The sequence below is a fragment of the Sarcophilus harrisii genome, chromosome 4, assembly GCF_902635505.1.
Source record: "Sarcophilus harrisii chromosome 4, mSarHar1.11, whole genome shotgun sequence".
NCBI classification, from domain to species: domain Eukaryota; kingdom Metazoa; phylum Chordata; class Mammalia; order Dasyuromorphia; family Dasyuridae; genus Sarcophilus; species Sarcophilus harrisii.
The window spans coordinates 293175221-293197280 of NC_045429.1; the positions used below are offsets into that span (position 1 = coordinate 293175221).

A 22060-nucleotide genomic window follows, 5' to 3' on the forward strand; every position below is an offset into this window, starting at 1 on the left:
AGCCACATGAAAAGGTGCTCCAAATCACAATCAGAGAAATGCAAATTAAGCAAGTCTGAGATACCACTACATACCTGTCAGACTGGCTAAGATGACAGGAAAAGATAGTGACAAATGTTGGAGGGGATGTAGGAAAACTGGGACACTGATACATTGTTGGTAGAACTGTGAACCGAGTCAACCATTCTGGAGAGCAATTTGGAACTATGCTCAAAAAATTATCAAACTGTAAAGTTTTTCTTTTTCTTCCTTCTTGATCTGATTTTTCTTGTGTAACAAGATAACTGTATAAATATGTATACATATATTGGATCTAACATGTATTTCAACATATTTAACATGTATTGGATTACCTGCCAGCTAGAGGAGGGAGTGAGAGAAAGGAGAGGAAAATTTGGGACAAAAGATCATGCAAGGGTCAATGTTGGAAAAATTACCCATGCATATGCTTTTTAAATAAAAAGCTTTAATTTAAAAAAAAAAAAAGAAAAGAAAGAAAGGTTCAATAGGGAAAGAGGGAAGTTGCCATAAATAAACTAATAAAGACTAAAGCCATCTATAAGAGCATATTCAAATTAATAACAATCTTGACTTTCCACCTCATCATCATCATAACCAGAAAAGATGAAAAGGAAAATTCAATGCTAGCAATATATGCTGTACCTGCTATTAAGCTATTACTGGACTTAGGAAAAGGTCTAATATTTGTGGAAAGCAATAAGAAATTACCCCAAATTTACAAAAATGTGCATACTCTCTTTATCCTCTAGGTGATTGGTACAAAAATATCCTCTAGCAGCCCTATCTGTTACAGCAAAAGTCTTTAACAATGTAGGTGTCTATCAAATGGGAAATGGCTAATCAAATGCTAGTTTTCACATATAAGAAAAGGGAAGCACAAACTTAAAGAATATGAGTTGTGTGTATATGCATGTAGGAATAAAACTATACATTATAGAGAGACAAATTCATGTGACAAAGATTAGGAAAATAAAAACAATGTGAGCAGTACTACATTAAAAGTCAATATACCCATCTTTGGGGGTTGTACACAAATGGTAACAAATCACAGACAAATAATCATTTACTTTCTTTTGTTGGCTTCATGATCATTTACATGATTATTTTTATTTTATGTTCTTGTTCATATATTCAAATTGTTGTACTTTTAAAAGGAAATTTTAAAAATCTGTATTTAAAAAAAATTTTTAAGGCCCAATGAATTACATACATAAAAATATAAATAAAACACTTGAGAGGCCAGAATGAAAAAAGGTCCAAAAGGATCAAGGAAGGCTTTCCAAAGATAGTCTTTCATTTGGGCTCTAAAGAAATGACTTGTAATTTAACAGCAGGGGAGGGGAATATCAGCCAGCATTCCAGGTATGGCAAACAATGTGAACAATAGCACAGATGGGAAAGTTTGAGGAATGTTCCTATAGCAAGGAGACAGTGGTATTACATAACATAGTTAGGGAGAAAGCTGGCTTTGAGGCCAAGAAAACCTATGTACAAATCCTTACTGATAATGACTATCTGTAATGACTCTGAACATTTCATTTAATCTTTCAGGTAACTTTTAAGACTATAAATTGTATAGAAGGTGCTGACTAGTATTAGTTGAGGGAGTTTCCTCCCATGGGTATTAACGTTAATGAGATCAAAACTCCAGTTCATATACTATAATATAGGTAAAACTAAAGATTGTGGAAGGCTAAAGGAACTTTATTTGGTAGGCAAAAGGAAGCCAATGAAGATTTCTGAGCACTGACTATTCTATGAACAAAATAACCTGACATCTATACAAAAGTTAGATTGGAGGACTGAGCATCAATAGGAAGACTTATCAAGAAGTGAGTTGTAATAAGGACCTATGCTATGGCAGTGGCAAGGGGAATGGGACAGTGGGTCAAATGGGGAGGTAACATACTATTAGTCACTAAGACTTGGTTATTGGATACGAAAGATAAAGGAAGGTCAAAGAAACACAAGGTTTGAATCATGGGAAACAAGGTAGTTTTACAGGCAGAAAATAATCAAGTCAGCAGAAGATTTGGATGGTAAGAAACTTCTTCAGATAGGCCGAGTTTGTAGTGCTGATAGTAAAAATTTCTTAGGTAGCAAAATTCCATAGGCCATAAGAGGTTATAGATTTCTAGAAAATAAGATTTGTTTGCATACAAATCAGAACACTGGATAATAACTTTCATTTTATGTATGAGTTACTTCAAAATTTACAAAACAAAGCTGAATTCTAGGAGGTATAGACTATAGTCAAGTCTAAAACTGGATAAACTTGGTCATTTGAAATCAGTTTGAAGGCAGGAAACAAGTTAACACCTCCTCAACCTCCTCCTCTCAGCTTTTCACCATTTCCCCTTGTATACAGACAATACACAGGAAGAAATTCCAGTTGTTATTTTTTATTTAAATAAAATCCTATCAATCAGTCCCTCCATTCTCAAACACACTCCCCCAACCTTCCTTCCAACTCCACCGAATAGTCACCTCAAACACAATAATTTTCATTATGACCATTTTGCCCTGCCTTGGGGGAGTGATACATAGAACAGTGGTTTAAAGTGTAAATCTTTAAAGTGAACTTAGTAGGGGTGGGTAAAGGTAGAATAATACCTGATGAAGTGAGGTAAAGAAAGATGAGGGCAAAGGCAAATGGATTCCTCTATGCCCCTTGTCAAAAAGAATGACTTTCCATGTCTACTAGATGGGAGGAACAGGGAAATAACTCCCCCTCCCCAACCCACAGTAGGTGTGATGTACACCCCTAGCCTCTGATATCCAAGGAGATAAGGGGCTTTCATTGAGACATCTTAATCTCTATCTTCCATAGCTGAGAGATGAGAGGGAGGAGATGGAAAAGGGAAGGAAATAGGCAGGCAAGTCAAGAAACTCCTAGAGTGATATAAAAATTTATATAAGGGAGGAAGGGAGAAGGGGACTACAGTACCTGTTTTCCTACTCATGATTTGGGAAAGATGGTAAAATGAAGAACAGTAGTTCCTAATTCTATCCTTGGCTGTACTGGGCAGCTGGGGAAGAGAATGAATCACCATCCACTTGACAGGTAAAGTATGGTGAATCACTACCAGCAAGACCAGGGAGGGAAGCCATTTTAATGCTTGGACAACTCACCTCCCTCCCTCCCAAAATGATCTCTCAAATTAGAGACTCCATCAGACCTTTTCAATCTTAAAAGAATCAGAAGTCGTCAAAGGCTCTCTATAGGAATAGGACATTGTTTACATGGATCATTAGTGGCTTAGAAACCTAGTGTCACTCACTGCTAATATGGATTAGGGAGGGAGGGAGGATGAGAGTTAGAAATCTCAGATTTATACCCCATTATCCTACTTTTTTTGAGTCATTAAAAATTAGGGGAAAGGCATTTTGAGTAAATAAACTTATAATGTAGTGTTGCAACTGAGATAGTTTGGAACACAGCAAAAAACATGAATTCCCAGTAGGGTCCAGCAGCACTGGGGGTCTTATTAAGAGAACCTCAAAGAGAGGAATGATACCTGTGGAAGATGTCTGTTAGAACCAGGCTAAGGAAGTAAAGAAAATGAGAACAACCCGAGCTTCAGTACTACTCTGGTCAGCTTCCTGTCTCTCTGGATAGAGGGAGCGAAAGACAGACAAAAAATGGTAAAAGAGGAAAAGAGGAAAAAAACATGAAGAGGGAAGAAGACAGAGAATGATTTATAGAAGTTAAGAAAGACTGATGAGAGCATTCTCTCAGAATAAGGCAGAAATGAAATCATCAGTGAAAAAGAGACAGGTGCATGAGACAGTGAGGAAAGAAAAAGAAGACTATCACAGAGATAGAGCAAATAGATGTAAGGGGCTTTTAAAAATAAAGGAGAAGAAGCACTCAAAGGGAAAAGGAAGACCAAAAGAGTCTGCAAGAACCCCTGAGTGAGAACAGGGACAAAAAGGGGAGATACTTCCAGATTTTTGGGAAAGCGAGGGCTATAAGCTGATGCTTCGTTGGTGACGACCTCGACTCCCACTCCCTCGATCTCCCCCCGCTTCAGAACTTAGCTCCTGACCATCCAAGCTGGCATGGTCCGAGAGGCCCCGCAAGTGCTCCACTGAATCACATTTCTGGAGGTCGGAAGCAACTGTGCGAAGGCTTAGGAGACTCAAGGTATCAGGAGCAGGGCCAGGCTCCAGGGTCCCCCTCTCATCCAGATACCCACCCTCTGCTCCCTCGACCCTGACATCTCCACTATCCCCACTCTCAGGTCCAGCCTCAGCCCCTACAGGGGAAGAACGCCTGCGGACTGGGTCTTGGGGCAAACCCCTGCGACGGGCATGGATCTGCTCGCTGATCTGCTCCAGATTTCTCAGAGCAACTGAGTAGCGGGTCTTTGCCTGAGACACTTGCTGTTCCAGCCCAGTCACCTTGGCCTTGTGTTCCTGAAGGAGGCAAGAACAGAAATATGAGATATCCCACCAACCCAAAACTTTAAGGGTCTTCCTGATTCCCTTCCAGCCTCATACTCCCTTCTGCCTCAATTAGGGTCCCTCCCAACTTTAGCTTTTCTTATTCCCTCTCTCCTCTACCAGTTTCTCACTTCTGACATTCTTCCTTCCCCTATTTTCTTCCTCTACCAACTTCAAGGAATTCTTCCACTTTTAAATATGTGACTATCCCATTAGTGTGTCAAACACTCTCCTCTTTCTAAACAATTTTTCCGCATTCCTCCCCTTCCCTACTCATTTCCTCATTCTCTTCACCTAATTCTCTGCTCATTAATCCTACCCTTAATCACATAATTCTTCTTTGCCTTCTTTATCTGCTCTTCCCTCTCTTCTCTATCCTTTCCTTCTCTTTATTCTCCTGTGTTATTTCCTTCCTAATGGTTTTTCTATGCTTTTCCTTTTTGTTTTCCAGGATTCCTTTTACCCTTCTTGTTATGCACCAAGCTTTTCCTCTTGGTTCTCCATTTCTTCACATTTCCTCTCTTTTTTCTTTTGGCCACCAGAATTCTCTATTTCCTTCCTCTCATTTCTCAACTCTTCACAGACCTCCCTTGGCACAATTGTCCACTAAATTCACTTCTATCATTTATATGATTTTCTGGGATCAAACCTCCAAATCCCTACTTTATTCTTGAATTATCTTGAATAGCAAACTATGTGCTACTCATAACACAAACTCATAGCTCACCTTTCCTTTCATCTCCATATACTATTTTATCTTCAGGTTTGTTCTATGTCCCACTTCTTCAGTTGTCTCTCAGTCTCACCCATGCCAATCTGTCAAGACAACTCACCTCTAATATCTGGTTAAACTGGGCCTTAAGCTCAAAATATGGACGGCTCTTGCCAATGACTCGCCTAAGAGTTTTTTGCAAGGCCTGTACCCGAGCCTCTGCCTGTTGGCACAACCTGGTCACTCGTTGGTGTTCCCGCTCTCCCCGAAGACGCTCTTCCTCTGCCTCGTTCACCTGAGTCCCAAGGGACAGAAAACACAAAGCAAGAGAAAGACAACTAAAAAGAATCACTCCAAAGGCTTTCTTTCTCTGGCCTCTCTCCAAAAGCTCACCTGTAAGGGACAGATCTGGTACAATTATCATTCTGTGCTAAAGATTTCACTGAGTGCAGAGTACAGAGTTCCATATTAGACACAGTAAGGAAATACAGGGGAAGGTAATAAGCCTAATGAAAGTCAAGGCAAATTTTATTCCATCCCTATTTGTCTTGTTTTTAGTTTTGATTACATGAGCCAACAGCAGAAAACATGTGAAATAATATCAGCCTTTTTTATACCCTAAACTATTTGAAGGAAGTCAATAAAAATAATGTTATTAAACCATTCTACTGATACATCGACAGTAAAACATTTGTTTTTAATTATTATTCCTGGTGAGGATTTCTATGTGCCAGGCACTGTGCTACCTACAACCCTGAGAAATAGGAATGAATACTCATATTTTATAGTGAGAAACTGAGACAGACAAAGATTAAATGACAAGGTTACATAGCTAAAAAGTGACCAAGGCAGGTTTAGAATTCATGTTTTTCTGATTCCAGGTCATATTAAAGCTTACCTCCAGCATTTATATATAGTATTACTATATAATTATGTAACTTAACTTCTCAAGTTTCAATATTCTCTTGTATATAATGGAGCTAATACCTATCTATTTTTATAGAGTTGTTATAAGGATCAAATGAAATAATATATGAAGTGGTTTGAAAATTTTAATTGAGGGGCAGCCAGGTGCCATAGTGGATAGAGCACCAGCCCTGAAGTCAAGAGGACCTGAGTTCAAATCAGGCCTCAGACACTTAACACTTCCTGGCTATGTGGGCAAGTCACTTAACCCCAAATGCGAAAGAAAAGAAAAGAAAAGAAAAAAAGAAAAGAAAAAGAGAAAAAAAAAAAAGAAATTTTAGCTGATACACAAATGTCAGTTATTATTATTATAAGATCAAAGAGAGACATTTTGGGAAAATGGAAATAGCACTGAAGTCACTAAGACCCAAGTTTGAATCCTGACTCAGGAACTTATTTTCTATATGATAATCCTAGGCAAGTCATTTAATTTGAGCCTGTTTGCTCATCTTTAAAATAGGAATAATAACATTACCACATAGAGATGAAGCTCAAATATGACAATGTATATAAAGTACTTCCCAAATTTTGATGCTCTATGTAAAAGGGAATTATTGTTGCACATAAAATTAATTCAAATACTTACAGATTGACAGAATATTAAAGCTGCTGATAGGGACTGGTGAACAAGAATATAATTAAGAACTCACTAACAAAGACCTAAATAACTGTAGAGGTACAGAGCTATATACACAAGGATTAAAGTGATGCTAACATAATGGGAGAGATGAATTGTGTGTGATTAATCCTCAAAGAAGTGGCTGGTGAAAAGAAAAAATGAATGAAGAAGCTTAGTCAAAGGAATAACCTAGGTGAGTTCTTGGCAAAAGAGAATAAAGGGTTAGTGAAGAGCTTTTCTGGGTTGAAACAGGGAGGGCAAACTTGGGAAGTCATGGAAAAGAATTCAACTGTAAGGAAAGAAAGAATGGGAGTGATAAAATAGGGAGGAACGGAATTTAAGGAAAATGGGAAATCAGCTACAAATTAAAGGAAATTTAAAAAAAAAAAAGGAAATATTGACACTCCTGATTACCCCTTACCTTGCAAGTGGCATGGTTAAGCATCTCCTGCCACGTGGGATCAAGCCGGTTCTTGTCAGCCATGACACCTTGTTCTGCCACAAACACCATCTCTCGAGCAGCATTGTGCATGCTCACGGCCCGTTCATAGCGCAGAGCAGCCTTCTGTGTTTCCTGCTGTGCCTGGAGGGAGGGTGGGGAGCAGTCACAGGAGGGTCCCAGACTTCCTCTACCAAGAAAGTCCTGGCTGAGGGAAAGCCCGTCATGAGAAAAGTAGATATATGGTAGAGATTCCCCCTAGGTCTGCCCCAAGAGGACGGCAATCCCATATCCTGTAGAGAGACAGAGTCGGAAGAAATGAGAAGTCAATCTCACTGTCCCTCCTTTTTCTCACTACAAAGAGTCTAATTGGATATATATTTCAGTAGAAAAGTAGAAAAAAGGAGAGGGGGGAAATGAAAGAAGCAGAGACAGATGCAAGAAAAGTGATATGGTATAGTAGATAAAGAACCAGATTAGGATTCAGGAGACTTGGTTTAAATTCCTACCTCAGACATTTTCTAGGATTGTAATCATGAGGAAGTCATTTACCTCTCAGGGCCTCAGTTTTCTCATCTGTGAAATGAGAATAAAAGTACCTACACTATCAGCTTCATAGTGTTGTGAGGAAAGCCCTTTTCAAACTTTAAAGTGACAGTACACATAAATCTAAAGAGAAAAAGTTAGGAAGAGACCTTAAAAATCATCTAGTCCAAACCACTCTTTTTACAGGTCAAAAATTGAGGCCAAGAGAAGGGAAATTATTTGTCCAAGGCTATCCAGCTATCAAGTGACAGGCCAACAGCCCATTCTAGTCCATTCCAAAAATTAAGTACAGGCACTAAATGTGCACATATGCAATAAGATTACATGGGTCAGAGCCAGAATCAGATCTTTAGGCTCAGGGGATAACAACATGTGCTTCTGAGGATAGAGCACCCAATTCCTGTACCTCCTTGGCCAGCCTCCGTGCCTCATAATATGGCCGGGCCTTATCAATGCAGCTTCCCAAATGAGAGCCCTGTGTATTGAGCTTTCTAGCTGACTCCTGCAAGATCCTCCGATATGTGGTCCGGGCCTCCTGTCAACAAGATATGAGAAGTCAAGATGACTGGATAGACCCCCCTCTAGTTAAACTAAAATTCCACATTGTAAAAACTGTTTCCTTTTACACCCCACCTCCCCCTAAAAAATATATCATGGACACAAGTTGGAAGTATATACCCAGGGAAAGTTATCCTAGATCAAAGGAATACAATATTTAGTTTGAAACAAAAACAGTAATTATTACTATCTCCTTGTCTTCTATAGAAGGCAACTAAAGAAGGAAAAAAGTTTCTACCTCCATTCCTTCATCTACTCCAATATAAATTTAAGCAAATAAAGAAGGCAAAGGAAAAGAGACAACCAGAGAGCAATTATTATAGTATTACAGATTTGCTGCTGAAAAGAATCCTAAAAGTTCATTTACTATAACCCCATTCATTTTACAGATACCCAAGTCCTCTGACTCCAGCTCCAATACTCTTTCCACTATTCCATTCTAATCCCTGCACAAGGCATCTCTCAGATTCTTGGAAATTTATCAGGTAGATGGACAGATAAGGATGCTCACATCTAGTTGTAGTTCTACTTGGTTTATTTCTTCACTGGCCTGATTCAAGTGTTCTAGCTCCTCCTGTCAAAAGGGAGACAAAGTAAGAGATTAGTGAGGTAGGCCCTTAAAAGGTATAAATCCTATCTTGAAAAGTTAAGAACTTTCTTTGCATTTTTTAGAGAATAAGGTTATTATATTCATACACAAAGTCTTTAAAAATGAGAATGGTAATCAGTGATATGGACTAAAGGGGGGAAACAGATAGAAGGGGCCTATCAGTCAAAAATTATCTCTCCCCAAAATAGACCTATTATTTCTATTTCCCCAGCACAGAAGAAACATTAAATTCCACCTCCCCACCCCACCCCCGCTAAAGATAGGAAAGAGAATTATTTGCCCTATAGGCAAGGGAAGGAGCAGAAAAAGATGGAATCTATACATGTCTACAAAAAGGCTCTCATCCCTTCAAAGACTGAGGGAAAGGTCTTAAGAATTCTAACCCATTTTCACCTATATCACATCATCACATCTATATCACATATCACATCTATATCACACATCACACCTATATCACATATCACATCACAAAGAAAATTACAGTCAAATGCAACAAGTCAAGCCAGGTCATATGCCTCTTACACATAGACAATATTTTGTATAAAGTATACTCTCACATATGAGGAGGTATATGTATATTCTTTCCAAATTTTTATATGCATACTTCTCATAATCTTCCTGAACATAAATCCAGAGCTGAGATTATTATTTTTACTAACAAAAAAGGAAACTGGTATCCAGAAAAGTGACTGGCACATAAGGCTTCATTTTTGGTGCTGCTGCTGCTGTTGTTGTTTAGTCACTGTTCAGAAATGTTCTATTCTTGGTGACCTCTCTGGGGTTTTCTTTGCAAGGATTGTAGAATGGTTTGCCATTTCCTTCTCCAGCTCATTTTACAGAAGATAAAACTGAGGAAAATAGGGTTAAGTTATTAAATGTCTGAAGTTACATCTGAACCCAGATTTTTCTGTCTCCAAGCCCACTGTTCTATCCACTGGGTTAAAGAAACAGGCTTGGAAATGTAAAACAGCCATCTACCTGCCTGGAGGTCCCTCAGACATCTTAAATTTAACATGTCCAAAACACAACATATTTTCCTCAAACCCTCCCCCTCTTCCTAACTTACCAGTTACTGCTGAAGGTACACAGAATCTGGGTATCACTCTCTACTTTTCCTTCTTTTTCCCACTCAGTCCAGATCTGTTATGTTTATCTTTGTAACATCTTTCATACATGCCCCTTCTCTTCTCTAACACTGTAACTATCATGGTATAAGTCCCTATCACCACAGAACTAGAAAACAGACTTGCAATAACCTGCTCAAGTTTTCTGCTTCTGGTCTCTCCTCATTCCAATCCATCCTCCACTCAACTGTAAAACTGAGCTTTCTAAAATTCAGATCTAATCCTAAAACTGTCCTATTGAACACATTTCAGTGAATCCTGGTTACCTCCAAAACTAAAATCCTGTGTGGTTTTTGAAGGTCTAAATAGCTTGGACCTTCCCTACTTTTCCAGTCTTTTTATACCTTACTTCCCCCTACAAACTCTTCAATCCTTTCATACTAACTTCCTTGCTGTTCCTTACACTTTTGACATTTTACCTCCTGACTTCACTCCCTTATGCTATAATTTGTTTCTCATTTTTACCTCCTAGTTTCCCTGATTTCCCTTAAGTTTCTGCTAAACTACCACTTTCTGCAAGAAATCTTTCCCAGATTCCTTTAATCTTAGTGATGCATAGGAGGTTTAGATGAACTAATGTAGAATAAAGTAAGCAGAATTAGAAAACTATATGTATATGTATACCATATGTACATGGTATAAATGGGAAAAAATAATCACAAAAGAAAACAAAAGATGAATGCTGGGTAATTATAAAAATTAAGCACAACCAATTTAGTAAATTTTATAATGTTTAATAAATTGATTAGTTTTACTAAAAAAATTTCTTGCTTTTTTATATTTGTTGAGAAGAATAATTCAAAGGAAAAAGGTATATTCAGAAATTTTTTTAAAATGTTTTAATTTTAGTTAAAACCTAAGTCACAAATAAATATGATTCCATAGTCATCTAAAAATGTTTGCCATTAATTTCTGTTTATCATTGAGAACAGATGATAGCACTGCATCCCAATGGAAAAACAACTCAAAATTGCAAAATAAAACACTGACGTTTCATCTTAAATCGAAGTTTCATCTAAAATCCATCAGATTGACAAAAACAACAAAAGATGAAAAATGATAAATGCTAGAGAGGCTTTCAAAACATAAGTATACTAATGTACTGTTGATGGAACTAGGAATTGGTTCCTTCCTTTTTTTTTTTTTTTTCGAGTGGGAATTTTTTTTTTTTATTATAGCTTTTTATTTACAAGATATATGTATAGGTAATTTTTCAGCATTGACAGTTGCAAATCCTTTTGTTCCAACTTTTTCCCTCCTTCCCCCCACCCCTTCTCCCAGATGGCAGGTTGACCAATACATGTTAAATATTTAAAATATAAATTAAATACAATATATGTATACATGTCCAAACAGTTATTATGCTGTACAAAAAGAGTCGGACTTTGAAATAGTGTACAATTACCCTGTGAAGGAAATAAAAAATGCAGGCAAACAAATAGAGGGATTGGGAATTCTATGTAGTGGTTCATAATCATCTCCCAGAGTTCTTTCTCTGGTTCAGTTCATTACTGCTCTATTGGAACTGATTTGGTTCATCTCATTGTTGAAGAGGGCCACATCCATCAGAATTGATCATCATTCAGTATTGTTGTTGAAGTATATAATGATTTTCTGGTCCTCCTCATTTCACTCAGCATTAGTTCATGTAAGTCTCTCCAGGCCTTTCTGAAATCATCCTGCTGGTCATTTCTTACACAACAATAATATTCCATAATATTCATATACCATAATATTCATATACCATAATTTATTCAGCCACTCTCTAATTGATGGGCATTCACTCAGTTTCCAGGATCTGGCCACTACAAAGAGGGCTGCCACAAACATTCTTGCACATACAAGTCCCTTTCCCTTCTTTAAAATATCTTTGGGATATAAGCCCAGTAAAGCCCAGTAGTAACATTGCTGGGTCAAAGGGTAAGCACAGTTTGATAGCTTTTTGAGCATAGTTCCAAATTGCTCTCCAGAATGGCTGGATGTATTCACAATTCCACCAACAATGTATCAGTGTCCCAGTTTTCCCACATCCCTTCCAACATGCCGCATTATCTTTCCCTGTCATTCTAGCCAATTTGACAGGTGTGTATAATGGTATCTCAGAGTTGTCTTAATTTGCATTTCTCTGACTAATTATGACTTGGAGCATCTTTTCATATAGCTAGAAATAGTTTCAATTGTCTGAGAATTGTCTGTTCATATCCTTTGACCATTTATTGATTGGAGAATGGCTTGATTTCTTATAAATCAGAATCAATTCTCTATATATTTTGGAAATGAGGCCTTTATCAGAACTTTGACTATAAAAATGTTTTCCCACTTTATTGCTTCCCTTCTAATCTTGTCTGCATTAGTTTTGTTTGTACAAAAACTTTTCTATTTGATATAATCAAATTTTTCTATTTTGTGACCAATAATGATCTCTAGTTTTTCTTTGGTCATAAATTCCTTCCTCTTTCACAGATCTGAGAGGTAAACTATCTTATGCTCTTACAATTTATTTATAATCTCATTCTTTATGTCTAGGTCATGAACCCATTTTGACCTTATCTTGGTGTATGGTGTTAGGTGTGGGTCAATGCCTAGTTTCTGCCATACCAATTTCCAATTTTCCTAGCAATTTTTGTCAAACAGTGAGTTCTTATCCCAAAAGATGGAGTCTTTGGATTTGTCAAACACCAGATTACTAAAGTTATTGACTGTTTTGTCCTTTGACTGGTTCATTCCCTTTGAAAAAATATTTAGAATTATCATAAAAATATCACTAAAAAGTATATACTCTTTTACTGATCAAAACCACTATTAGGCATATACCATAAGGAGGTCAAAGACAGAGGAAAAAGTCTCCTTCCTCTTTTATACAAAAATTTTTTTTAAGTAGGAAAGAACTGAAAAGACATGCCATGCCCATTGTTTGGAGAATGGGTATGAATGTAATGGAATTATTACTGTAAAGATAAATATGAACTACTCAGAGAAAATATGAATCTGTGTGAATCAATGCTGAACAAAGTATACAAAACCAAGAGAACAAATTTACACCATAAACAAGATAGACAATATTGAAAACAACATCAAAACATCACCAAAAGCCTTCAGAATCAATGCAGTGATCAATGACTTCACTTTATAAAGTGGTGAATTTGTAATCAAAGGACTTCAGATTATAGTTTTGCCATTCATTTCTCATGTGATATTGAGCAAATATATATCCTCTCTAGGCCTTAGTTCCTATCTATAAAATAAGGTAGTCCAAATATAGAACTTAGCTTGTTCCTTCAAGCTCTAACTATATGATCCTAGCATCCTAGGATCTTTCCATCTCCCCATTTCCTCCCTTCTCCCTTTCCTTATTTTTTCCAGGCTGTCCATGTTTAGTTATTATAAGAGATGACTTCAACCTTTTGACAGAAAGGAGGTAGGTTCCATATTACAAATAAGGCATGCATTTTTCAAACATGGCCAATGGATTGTTTTGTTTCATTTTGCATAAATGTACCTATTTATTAAAGGGGAAGGTTAAGGAAGCCACTGAGCAATATTAATAAATAAACAAACAAGCAAACAAATAAATAAATAAATAGAACATTTACAAAGAAAGGAAAATAATTCGAAGTGTTTGTTCTACTATGAGCAGGCCAAGAGTATAATATTGCTAAATCAATCCACAAGGAAATTAAGTCCTAAATATGTGCAAAGCACTGTTTAGACACTGCTACTACATTATATTATAAAAATAAAACAATACTTGAATTCATGAAACTTACACTATATTAAGAAAGATAATATGCACACATTTAAATACAAAGTACATACACACAAAAGTAAATATGAAGTTATCTGAATGGGACAGATACTATGGTTGGGAAGAATGGAACAGGAAAGGCCTCAAAAAAGTGGCAACTAAGTGAGCTTTGGCATTGAAGAGAAAATACATTCTTCTGTTATGGAGAATATCAAATACAAAGGCACAGAATTGAGAGATGGAATGTTGTGAGGAATAGCAAAAAAGCCATTATGTTTGAACATTATGTGCCTAAAGAAAAATAAAGTAAAATTTATCATGGCAAGGGAGGTTGGAACCAAGTTTTAAAGGGCTTAAAATCCATTTGATCCTTAAAAACCAACAGAACTTATTAAGGAAGTGATGTGGAAGCATCTATTCTTCAGAAATACCATCATTTTTATACTTATGACAGATTAAAAAGGGGACAGATTTCAGGTAAGGAAACAAATTAGGAGGTGACTGCAAGAATTCTGATGAAAAGTAATAAGGTCTTGAACTAGGTGGTAGTTATATGGATATAAGGGCATGCAGGCAAGAAATACTATAAAGCTATAGAGTATAGAGGAGAAATCAACAAAGCATGGCAACTGAGTGACAAATACAATAAGGAAGAATAAGAAATCAAAGATTATTAGGTTGTGAACCTTAAACATTAGAAGAATGGTGCTGTCCTTAATAGTAACAGGGATATTCAGAGGGTTAGTTTGATGAGGATAGATTTTCTTTCTTTAGATATGCTGAATATGCCTATAAGACATTTAATTCAAAACACAGAATGGGAATTGTGGAGAGAAGCAAGGACCAAAAATATAGATCTGGGAGGCATCTTTAATGACAATTAAACCCATGGGCACAAAAGAAAAAGTGAATGGTTGGGAAAGGGGAGAGGAGGCATGGGGGGGGGGGGGGGGGGGGGGGGGGGGGAGGAGGAAGATGAGAAGATTGAAAAGAGCCTAGGATCTTGAACCAGAAAGGATCTTATAACTCCAACTCCTTCATTTTAGATAGGGAATTGAAGCCTAGGGAGGTTAAGTGACTTGCCCAACATCACACGGGTAAGAAATGACAGAGTTGGAATCTGCATCCAGGGCCTCTGATTCCACATCCACCACTCTTTTCATTGTACTATGCTGCTTCCCTATATAACAAGCTCTCTATGCAGTTAGATATACATGAAATTAGATATTTAATAAAAGCTTTTTAATAATGATAATATATGAGCAAGGAGGCTAGCATACCTTTTTTGAATCACAAATTTCTAGCTAATTCTTCAAAGAAATAATAGAATGATGGCCAGATCAGGATGAAAGGCAGAGCAAAGATAAAGTGGGATCAGGAAATTTCTGATGACTTGGGATATTCCTCTAATTGTAGGGGCCATTGTTTTTTGGTTTTGGTGATACATGTCACTTGACTTTTCAAGCAGAGAACTGTGAGAAACTCAGCTGAAATGGAATGCATGAAGAAAGCTATCTGACTTGGCTCACTTCATTAGTCAATGAGTCAACAAAGTAGACTGACCTCCCCAGAGCAGGTCAAACAAATTCCCAGGATGCCAGGACAATTCCTAAAGGCCTAAAGGCTCAAGTCACTCATTTCCCTCTACCAATAAAAAAAATGTAAATAGAATAAATTACCTCAAATTACATGGGCATTTGACTCTAAAGGAGTTTCTTATTCAATAGTATAGATAGACAGACAGACAGACAGACAGATGAATTAGATTAGATTATTCTCTGTATAAAAAGCTTGCACTGAAGTCTGGTTAAGGTAGAAAGAAAGTCAGAGATATGGTCTCTCCAAGTCTAATAGGAAAGAGGAAAAATCCACTAATATGGGAAAAAAAAACTCATAAACACATATAAAGCAACACAGCAATAAGAGGGAAGAGGAAAAGACTATTAAAATCCTAATGAGAATGACAGTAAAGCAATGATCAGTAAATTAAGGAAGATATGGAGTCAGGAAATCTCATATTCCTCAGTTCAAATTTGACCTGTGGTGACCTTGGGCATGTCACTTCCCTGTCTGACCCAGTTTCTCATTTACAAAATGAGAAGAAATAGCAAGCCACTCCAGAATTTACACCAAGAAAACCCTAAAAAGGGTCATAAAGAATAAGCCACAATTAAAATAAATGAACAACAACCTAGAAAAGGAAATCTTGACTAAGGCTTAAAAAAAAAGTCTGAGAAGTTGGGAAGAGCATGCCAATTTGGGATTATGGTAAAGGCATATAAACAGGTCCAAGAAAATTATTTGCAGGAGATATTTAAAGGAATTAAAATGTACATTCAACAACAAAATGAACTACTGGATACCAATTACTTAGTCTTTATCATTGTTCCCTATCCACAAACCTAAATCTCAAACCATCAATAATCCATCAGGATATCAAAATACCTGAACTGTTTCAGATCAAAGTACTGAGGTAAAATAAAAAAGAACTAATATGAAGGGTTTGGTGACTAGCAAGGTTCCACTGCAAACTCAAGTCTCACCTTGAATCAAGTCTTAAAAAAAACTTCCTTATTCCAATTGACCATACTTTCCCTAAAATTCTTCAATGTGTGCTACATAATTTAACACTGGTTCCTGCCCTTTTATCTGGCTATATGTCACTTGTTGAAGTCTTACCTTCTCTTTCAAAGATTTCTCATATTTTTTCTTCTTGATTTTATCCCCTATTCTATAAAAAGCATACTTGCATAGAACATAGAAAACAAGTCTAGAATACTAGAGTGCACATTGTACCAAAAACAAACTGTGACTACTGGCAAAATACTTAAACTCCCAGTATTTCAGCAATTTTCATAAATTATATGTTACAGACAAGTAGCTGGTTTGCAATAGAGAAGCTTCCATGGTTTGGTTCACCAAACCAATGAAATCACACATCTGGACAAGAAGTCTACTTTGGTAATGAAATAAGTAAGCAGCAGCCTGATATAGTATAATGAGTTATATTAGTCTTACAGTAAAGAAATCAGGGCTTAAGATTTGTCGCTGACATTTAGTAGAAGTGTGACTCTGGGTAAATCACAATATTGTGAGGCTTGGCTTTCTCATTTGTAAAGCAGGGAAGATAATACCTGTACTACCTTAACTGACAAGGCTTTGAAAACCTTGGACAGCTATAGAAATCTATGTATCTCTCCTACATAGCTTAAAGGAGAACAAAAAGGATGAAGATAAAATCTTAGATAAGCTTCTTAGAAAGGCAAAAGGTTATATGCTCTCTTCTCTGCAGAACTTTCAAGAGAACCTCCATCAATAAGCAAATTTTCTTTCTTGATTGTAGACAAAGAAAGAGGTAAAAGGAGTTAAGCAGCTCTGTTCATTCAACTATAAAAGAAGAGTATTTTTTTCAAGCATATCTGAAGAACCCAAGTCAAAGAAACTAAACAAAGAAACTTAGCTCTAGTTCAGTAAAAATGCATTAAGTTGTTAGGAATAAGAATAATATTAGAGCTAAAAGGAACTTCAAAATCATCTGCTCTAATTTTCATTTCATAGAAAAGAAAATTAAGACCCAGAGAACGTAAGTAACTTGTGCAAATCATAGTTGGTAGTTGGAAACAGAATTCAGATCTCCCAACTCTTAGGCCAAGGCTTTTTTCACTTGACTAGTGGACCTAAATTCTCTTAGTTCATGAAAGAATTAAGGGATTTGGGCGCATTTCATACAATACAATCTAAGTCTAATACATTTAAGTCTAATACAATCTAAGTCTAATACATCTAAATCTAATACATTTGCAGCAAAATTAGAGAAAGAACCATTTTATAAAGTGAATAAAATATCAATACTTTGACTTAGCAATTTCATTACTAAGCTTATATCTCAGAGACCATTGATTTAAAAAAAAAAAAATTCATCATACACACCAAAATATTTGTAACAGTAGACTGTTACACAAAGACTGAGGAATGGCTAATAAATTCTGGCATATGACTGTAAGGAATATTACTATGCTACACAAAATGATGAATAAGATAAATACAAAGAATGGAAAGACAGAGTAAATAGCCAAGAAAACTACAACTATATAAATTGAAAAAATCACTAACACAAGAATTAAAAGTAAATGTCACAAAAGTGTATGGGAAGGAGAGAAGGAGGGGAAGGGAAAGTGAAAGGAGAGGGGGAAACGGGGAAAGGGAGAGAAGAAAGGAGAAGGGTAGCAGAAGAGGGAGGGGGAAAGGAGAACTGTTTTATCTTAAATATATATATATATCTTAATATATATATATATATATAAAGATATATATATATATATATATATTAAGGATAGTTACCTAATCTTCTGTTTCTTTGGCTATCATGACATTTATATAGAAATCTGAATAATGAGGTCCCTCAAAAAATGCTTGTAAGGAGACATTCAAAGATGTGATTAAGTGGTTTCTCAGAAGTTACATCCATAACAGTGGGGCCACATAACCACGAAGTTAACTTGGTACACAAATTGGTCTTCCCCTCTCCTTTACCTGCTTCAAAAATGTGCCTGTTCCTGATTCCCATTATATACTCCCTTCAGTACTCAGAAATTCAGTTCACATTCTATTCACTTCCAACTGTTCACATATCACTTCACAAAGAATATTTTACACTGAACATTACCCTCTAGATTTGTAATAAGAGATTCTGTTAAAAGGGAATAGGAAAGGATGTGGCAATGTACTGATGTTTGTCAACTGACTCTATGGAGAAAAAAATATATTCACAAAACACTTTTAAATTTAATCTGCATTAACATTTTCTCCATCAATTTAAGTCTAAACAATCAACAAAACAATAATGTAGCATTTACCAATTTATGATGTATAAATATTTACAGTAAAAATGTAAAATATTTATTCTTGAGAACCAGTTCAAGCTGGCTCCACTGTATCCTTGGGGAAAGGAAAAGGAAATATTAAAGATAAAAAATTTCATCTAAACTTATTCAAATAAGAGAAATATTTCTTGAAGAGAACATAATCCAACACCCCACCCCCACCCCCAAACATAAAGCTCTCCAAACAATGTCAATCCTCTGCTTTGGTTCTTCCAGTAATGGCATGCAATATGGTAACAGAATCACAGAATGTTAAAGGGTTGAAAGGGATCTTGTATATTAGGTAATTATGGATTTTAATTTTAAAGTTGAGGAAACTGAGGCAGCATGTACAGAAAGGTCATTTAGTAAGTCACAAAGTCTTATTTCTTTTCATTCCAAATCCAGCATGAATTTTTCCTCCCCTAGCCAGCTTCACAATATCAAACCAAAATCTCCCCATAACTTCTATTCATTTATTCTAGAATTCCTTCTGAAGAAACAAAGAATTAGTTGAATCCCTCTTCTCCAAGAGAGATGTTCAACTATTTTCATTTTCTCACCTGTATTCTAGGATCCAGTTCCTCCTCCTCTCTAGGAGATAACTTTGTCTCACTGCTACTGCTGCTTCTTCCTCTTATTTCCTCTGGACTTGGACTCCTAGGGGCCTCATCGTCAACAACCTCTGACTGAAGTTCCCCCTGAGGAGTCTCCCGGCCACCTGGAACCTGTCTTGGCTCAGCCATGCCAACCAGGAAATAGGCAAGGTCCTAGTCACAAAAACAGACTAGCATATTGGGACCAGGGACCCAAGCTAGAGCTATTAGGGAGAAGTTTCTCCTTAAAGGATGAAGAAAGGAGGTACAAGGGCTCTTGAGTCCTCAAAAAGGATAAAACAAATTCAAATTGAGAAACAAGTTTCTTAGTTTAGCAAAATAATGTCTAAAGGAAAGTCCTTGTTTTCTTGTAAGGGTCCTTCCACTAGAAAAGAGTTGGAACACCAGCACTGAGGTAGGGAACAAAAGAGGCCTGGATCCTGGGCCAGCAAGTAGTAGCACCATTCAGGTAGGAAAGAGGCAAGGTGCCCCCAGGATGAGGTGGCAGTTGGACTGGTAAAGTCAAATCTAAATAAAGATAGAAACCCCTGGAGATTTCTGAGAGGAGAGTGCAAAGATTAAAAAACATATTAATCAGCTATTCAGAGCCCCCAATAATGTCTTCTGCCCAAATGCCATTTAGATTTCCAATCTCCTCCCTCAACTCTCTTGCACAATGCTCTTTTAATTTCTTCCTTTCGTTTGTATGGTCATCAATCCATACCACTGCCATTTTCTATTCTACTCCCCCTCCTCTCTAATCTCCTCTAACCAAAAACTGGTTGCTCATCTCAAAAAATTCCACCAAATGGAAGTCTTATCTCTTCTCAAAAATGCTAACCTTGAAGGGTCTTCTTCATTTCTGAAGGGTCCTATCTCCTCCTCATCTGCATACCCTTTTTTTCTGAGCTCCCTATGCTACTCACCAATTTTCTCCTTCCCAAGATTAACCCAAGATGGTTCTTTCACTCCAGTTCTCCAACACCAAAACATATTGCACCTCCTTCTCCCTATGTCTTTCCTATTCAAATAAATCGTTCCACCCCTATTTTCACTAACATAATTTCTTTAACGTTATTCCCAACCATCTCTTATCTTTTCCAAACCCCTCTTCATTCTTTCCTCCTTGTCTGGAGGGAATGGAGGTAGAGGGTAAGAGAAGCTGTCACCTTCTCCCTCTTCCTACCCCTTTCCTCTAGCTCCTTGCTTTCTCATCCTTTTACCAGACTCCTTCCTCCTCTCTCATCTTCTCCTCGACCTTTACCAGTTGCCTTCTTATGAACCTTTACCTCATGGTAAAGACTGGTAAAAGGCTTTGAGACCATTCTATATGAGGATAAGCTGAATGAAATGAGGGACGTTTTGCCTGGAGAAGAAAAGACATAACTGTCTTCCAAATTTTGAAGGACTGTCATAGATTAGAATAGGATTAGACTTGTTTTGTTTGGCTTCAAAGAACAAAACTAGGAGCAGTGATGAAAGTCATAGGGACAAAGTTTTAAAGATAAACTTCCTAAAAATTAGAATTATCCAAAAATGGGCTGGGCTGTCTCAAAGGGAATAGGAAAGGATGTGGCAATGTACTGATTTTATCGAGTAGGGGTTCCACTCGATAAAAGTCTTCAAAGGCAGTATTGGATGAACAGCATTTGGGGAGTTCATGCATGGATTTTCGTTAAGGTAATGGTTGAACTAGATGTTCTTGGGGCCCTTCCACTCAACTATTCCTTCGTCTCGCCTGTCTCAAATCATTAATTGCCTTTCTTCTCTCCCCCACTGGTGCTATTCCTGGTCCCACCTTCCCACCCCTCCGCTCCCACGCCAAAGGATCCTTCCAACACTTCGAGCCCCTAGGTTCCTACGCTTAATTCCTCTCTCTTCCTCAGTACTCTCACCTCAGCGACCATACTCTTCCAGCCAAACTTTTAACCCACCCCAAAATATTTCTCAAACAACCCCAGACAAATGCGTAATCATTCCAGTAGCGTCCGCGCCTCGGTTTACCTTTCTGTGTCCGGGGCTTCTCAGTGGCAACCAATCTTCCTACCCTCCCTTCCTCCCTTCCTCCCTTCCTCCCTCCCCTCAACAAACCCGTCCAACCACACAGTAGGGGAGACAGCAAAAGAGGAAATACATCATTGCTTAGCAACTCAACCTCGCCTCACACCTTATAGCTCCGCCCCCAAACACTAATGACTTCCGACTTCCCTCAACTCCGACCCTCCCATCTAGTCCTCCGCTTCGGCTATGCACTAGTTTTCCGTACAACATGGCGGCCACCTATGTGCTCACTTCAAATCACCCGGGACGGGTCTAAGTTATCCTGAGTCTTAAATGTTGGTAGTGAGAACTGAAAGCTGAGAATACAAAAAAAAAGAGACTGTATTCCCAAAATGGAGCGTGGCTGCTGTATAGCGAATAAATAAAGACAAAGTGCTATCCTCCATGTTAGCCTTGGTCTCATATTGCACGTCGATGATGCAGAGGAAAAGGTAGAATGTTTCCGGAATCAGCTATTTCCGGCAGCGGTGACGCCACAGAATGGCTTCTGGGGTTTTTGCATGAGCTTTGCACTGGTAACGATTGCTTAGCCAACTGTATCAATGAACACGGCTCTAGTGTGGTTTACAGCCGTTTTCAGTTTTTCCAGGAATGATCTAGGGGCATGAAAGAAAATCAAGAAGCGTCTGTTTACCTGTATTAAGTGTTGGGTTCAGAGGGATTTCCAAAATATATTAGAGTTCCGGACAAGTGTTGTGGGTGTCCCAAAAGGTCGGAAACTTAAGATAATTTCTAAATCGAGAACCAAAGTTTTA

At 37.4% G+C, this 22060-nt stretch overlaps 1 protein-coding gene across 7 annotated transcripts; it reads right to left on the reverse strand.

Moving 5' to 3' along the window:
• Window positions 1-477: 477 nt before the first annotated feature.
• Window positions 478-21412, reverse strand: SH3BP5L (SH3 binding domain protein 5 like). Of its 7 annotated transcripts, none has more exons than XM_031968451.1 (7): window positions 21249-21405; window positions 19212-19772; window positions 8819-8881; window positions 8156-8284; window positions 7186-7347; window positions 5301-5474; window positions 478-4440 (listed from the first exon to the last, which is right to left on the reverse strand). In XM_031968451.1, exons 2-7 carry the CDS (start codon window positions 19392-19394, stop codon window positions 3991-3993), a joined length of 1161 nt encoding a protein of 386 aa, XP_031824311.1. In that variant the 5' UTR covers window positions 19395-19772; window positions 21249-21405; the 3' UTR covers window positions 478-3990. The 7 variants fall into 7 exon arrangements, with proteins under 7 accessions (XP_031824311.1, XP_031824308.1, XP_031824310.1 ...); XM_031968448.1 differs by having other exon boundaries at window positions 19212-19802; XM_031968450.1 differs by having other exon boundaries at window positions 19212-19418; window positions 21249-21404.
• Between the last annotated feature and the right edge of the window lie 648 nt (window positions 21413-22060).

What these genes read in the sequence shown, in the direction of transcription:
- SH3BP5L (XM_031968451.1), bottom strand. Translation starts at nt 19,394, where the DNA reads ATGGCTGAGCCAAGACAGGTTCCAGGTGGCCGGGAGACTCCTCAGGGG. An exon ending in CACGGAGGCTGGCCAAGGAG is followed by an intron (nt 7,348 to 8,155) that starts GTACAGGAATTG and finishes CCCTCCCTCCAG; the next exon opens with GCACAGCAGGAAACACAGAA. An exon ending in TTAACCATGCCACTTGCAAG is followed by an intron (nt 5,475 to 7,185) that starts GTAAGGGGTAAT and finishes CTTGGGACTCAG; the next exon opens with GTGAACGAGGCAGAGGAAGA.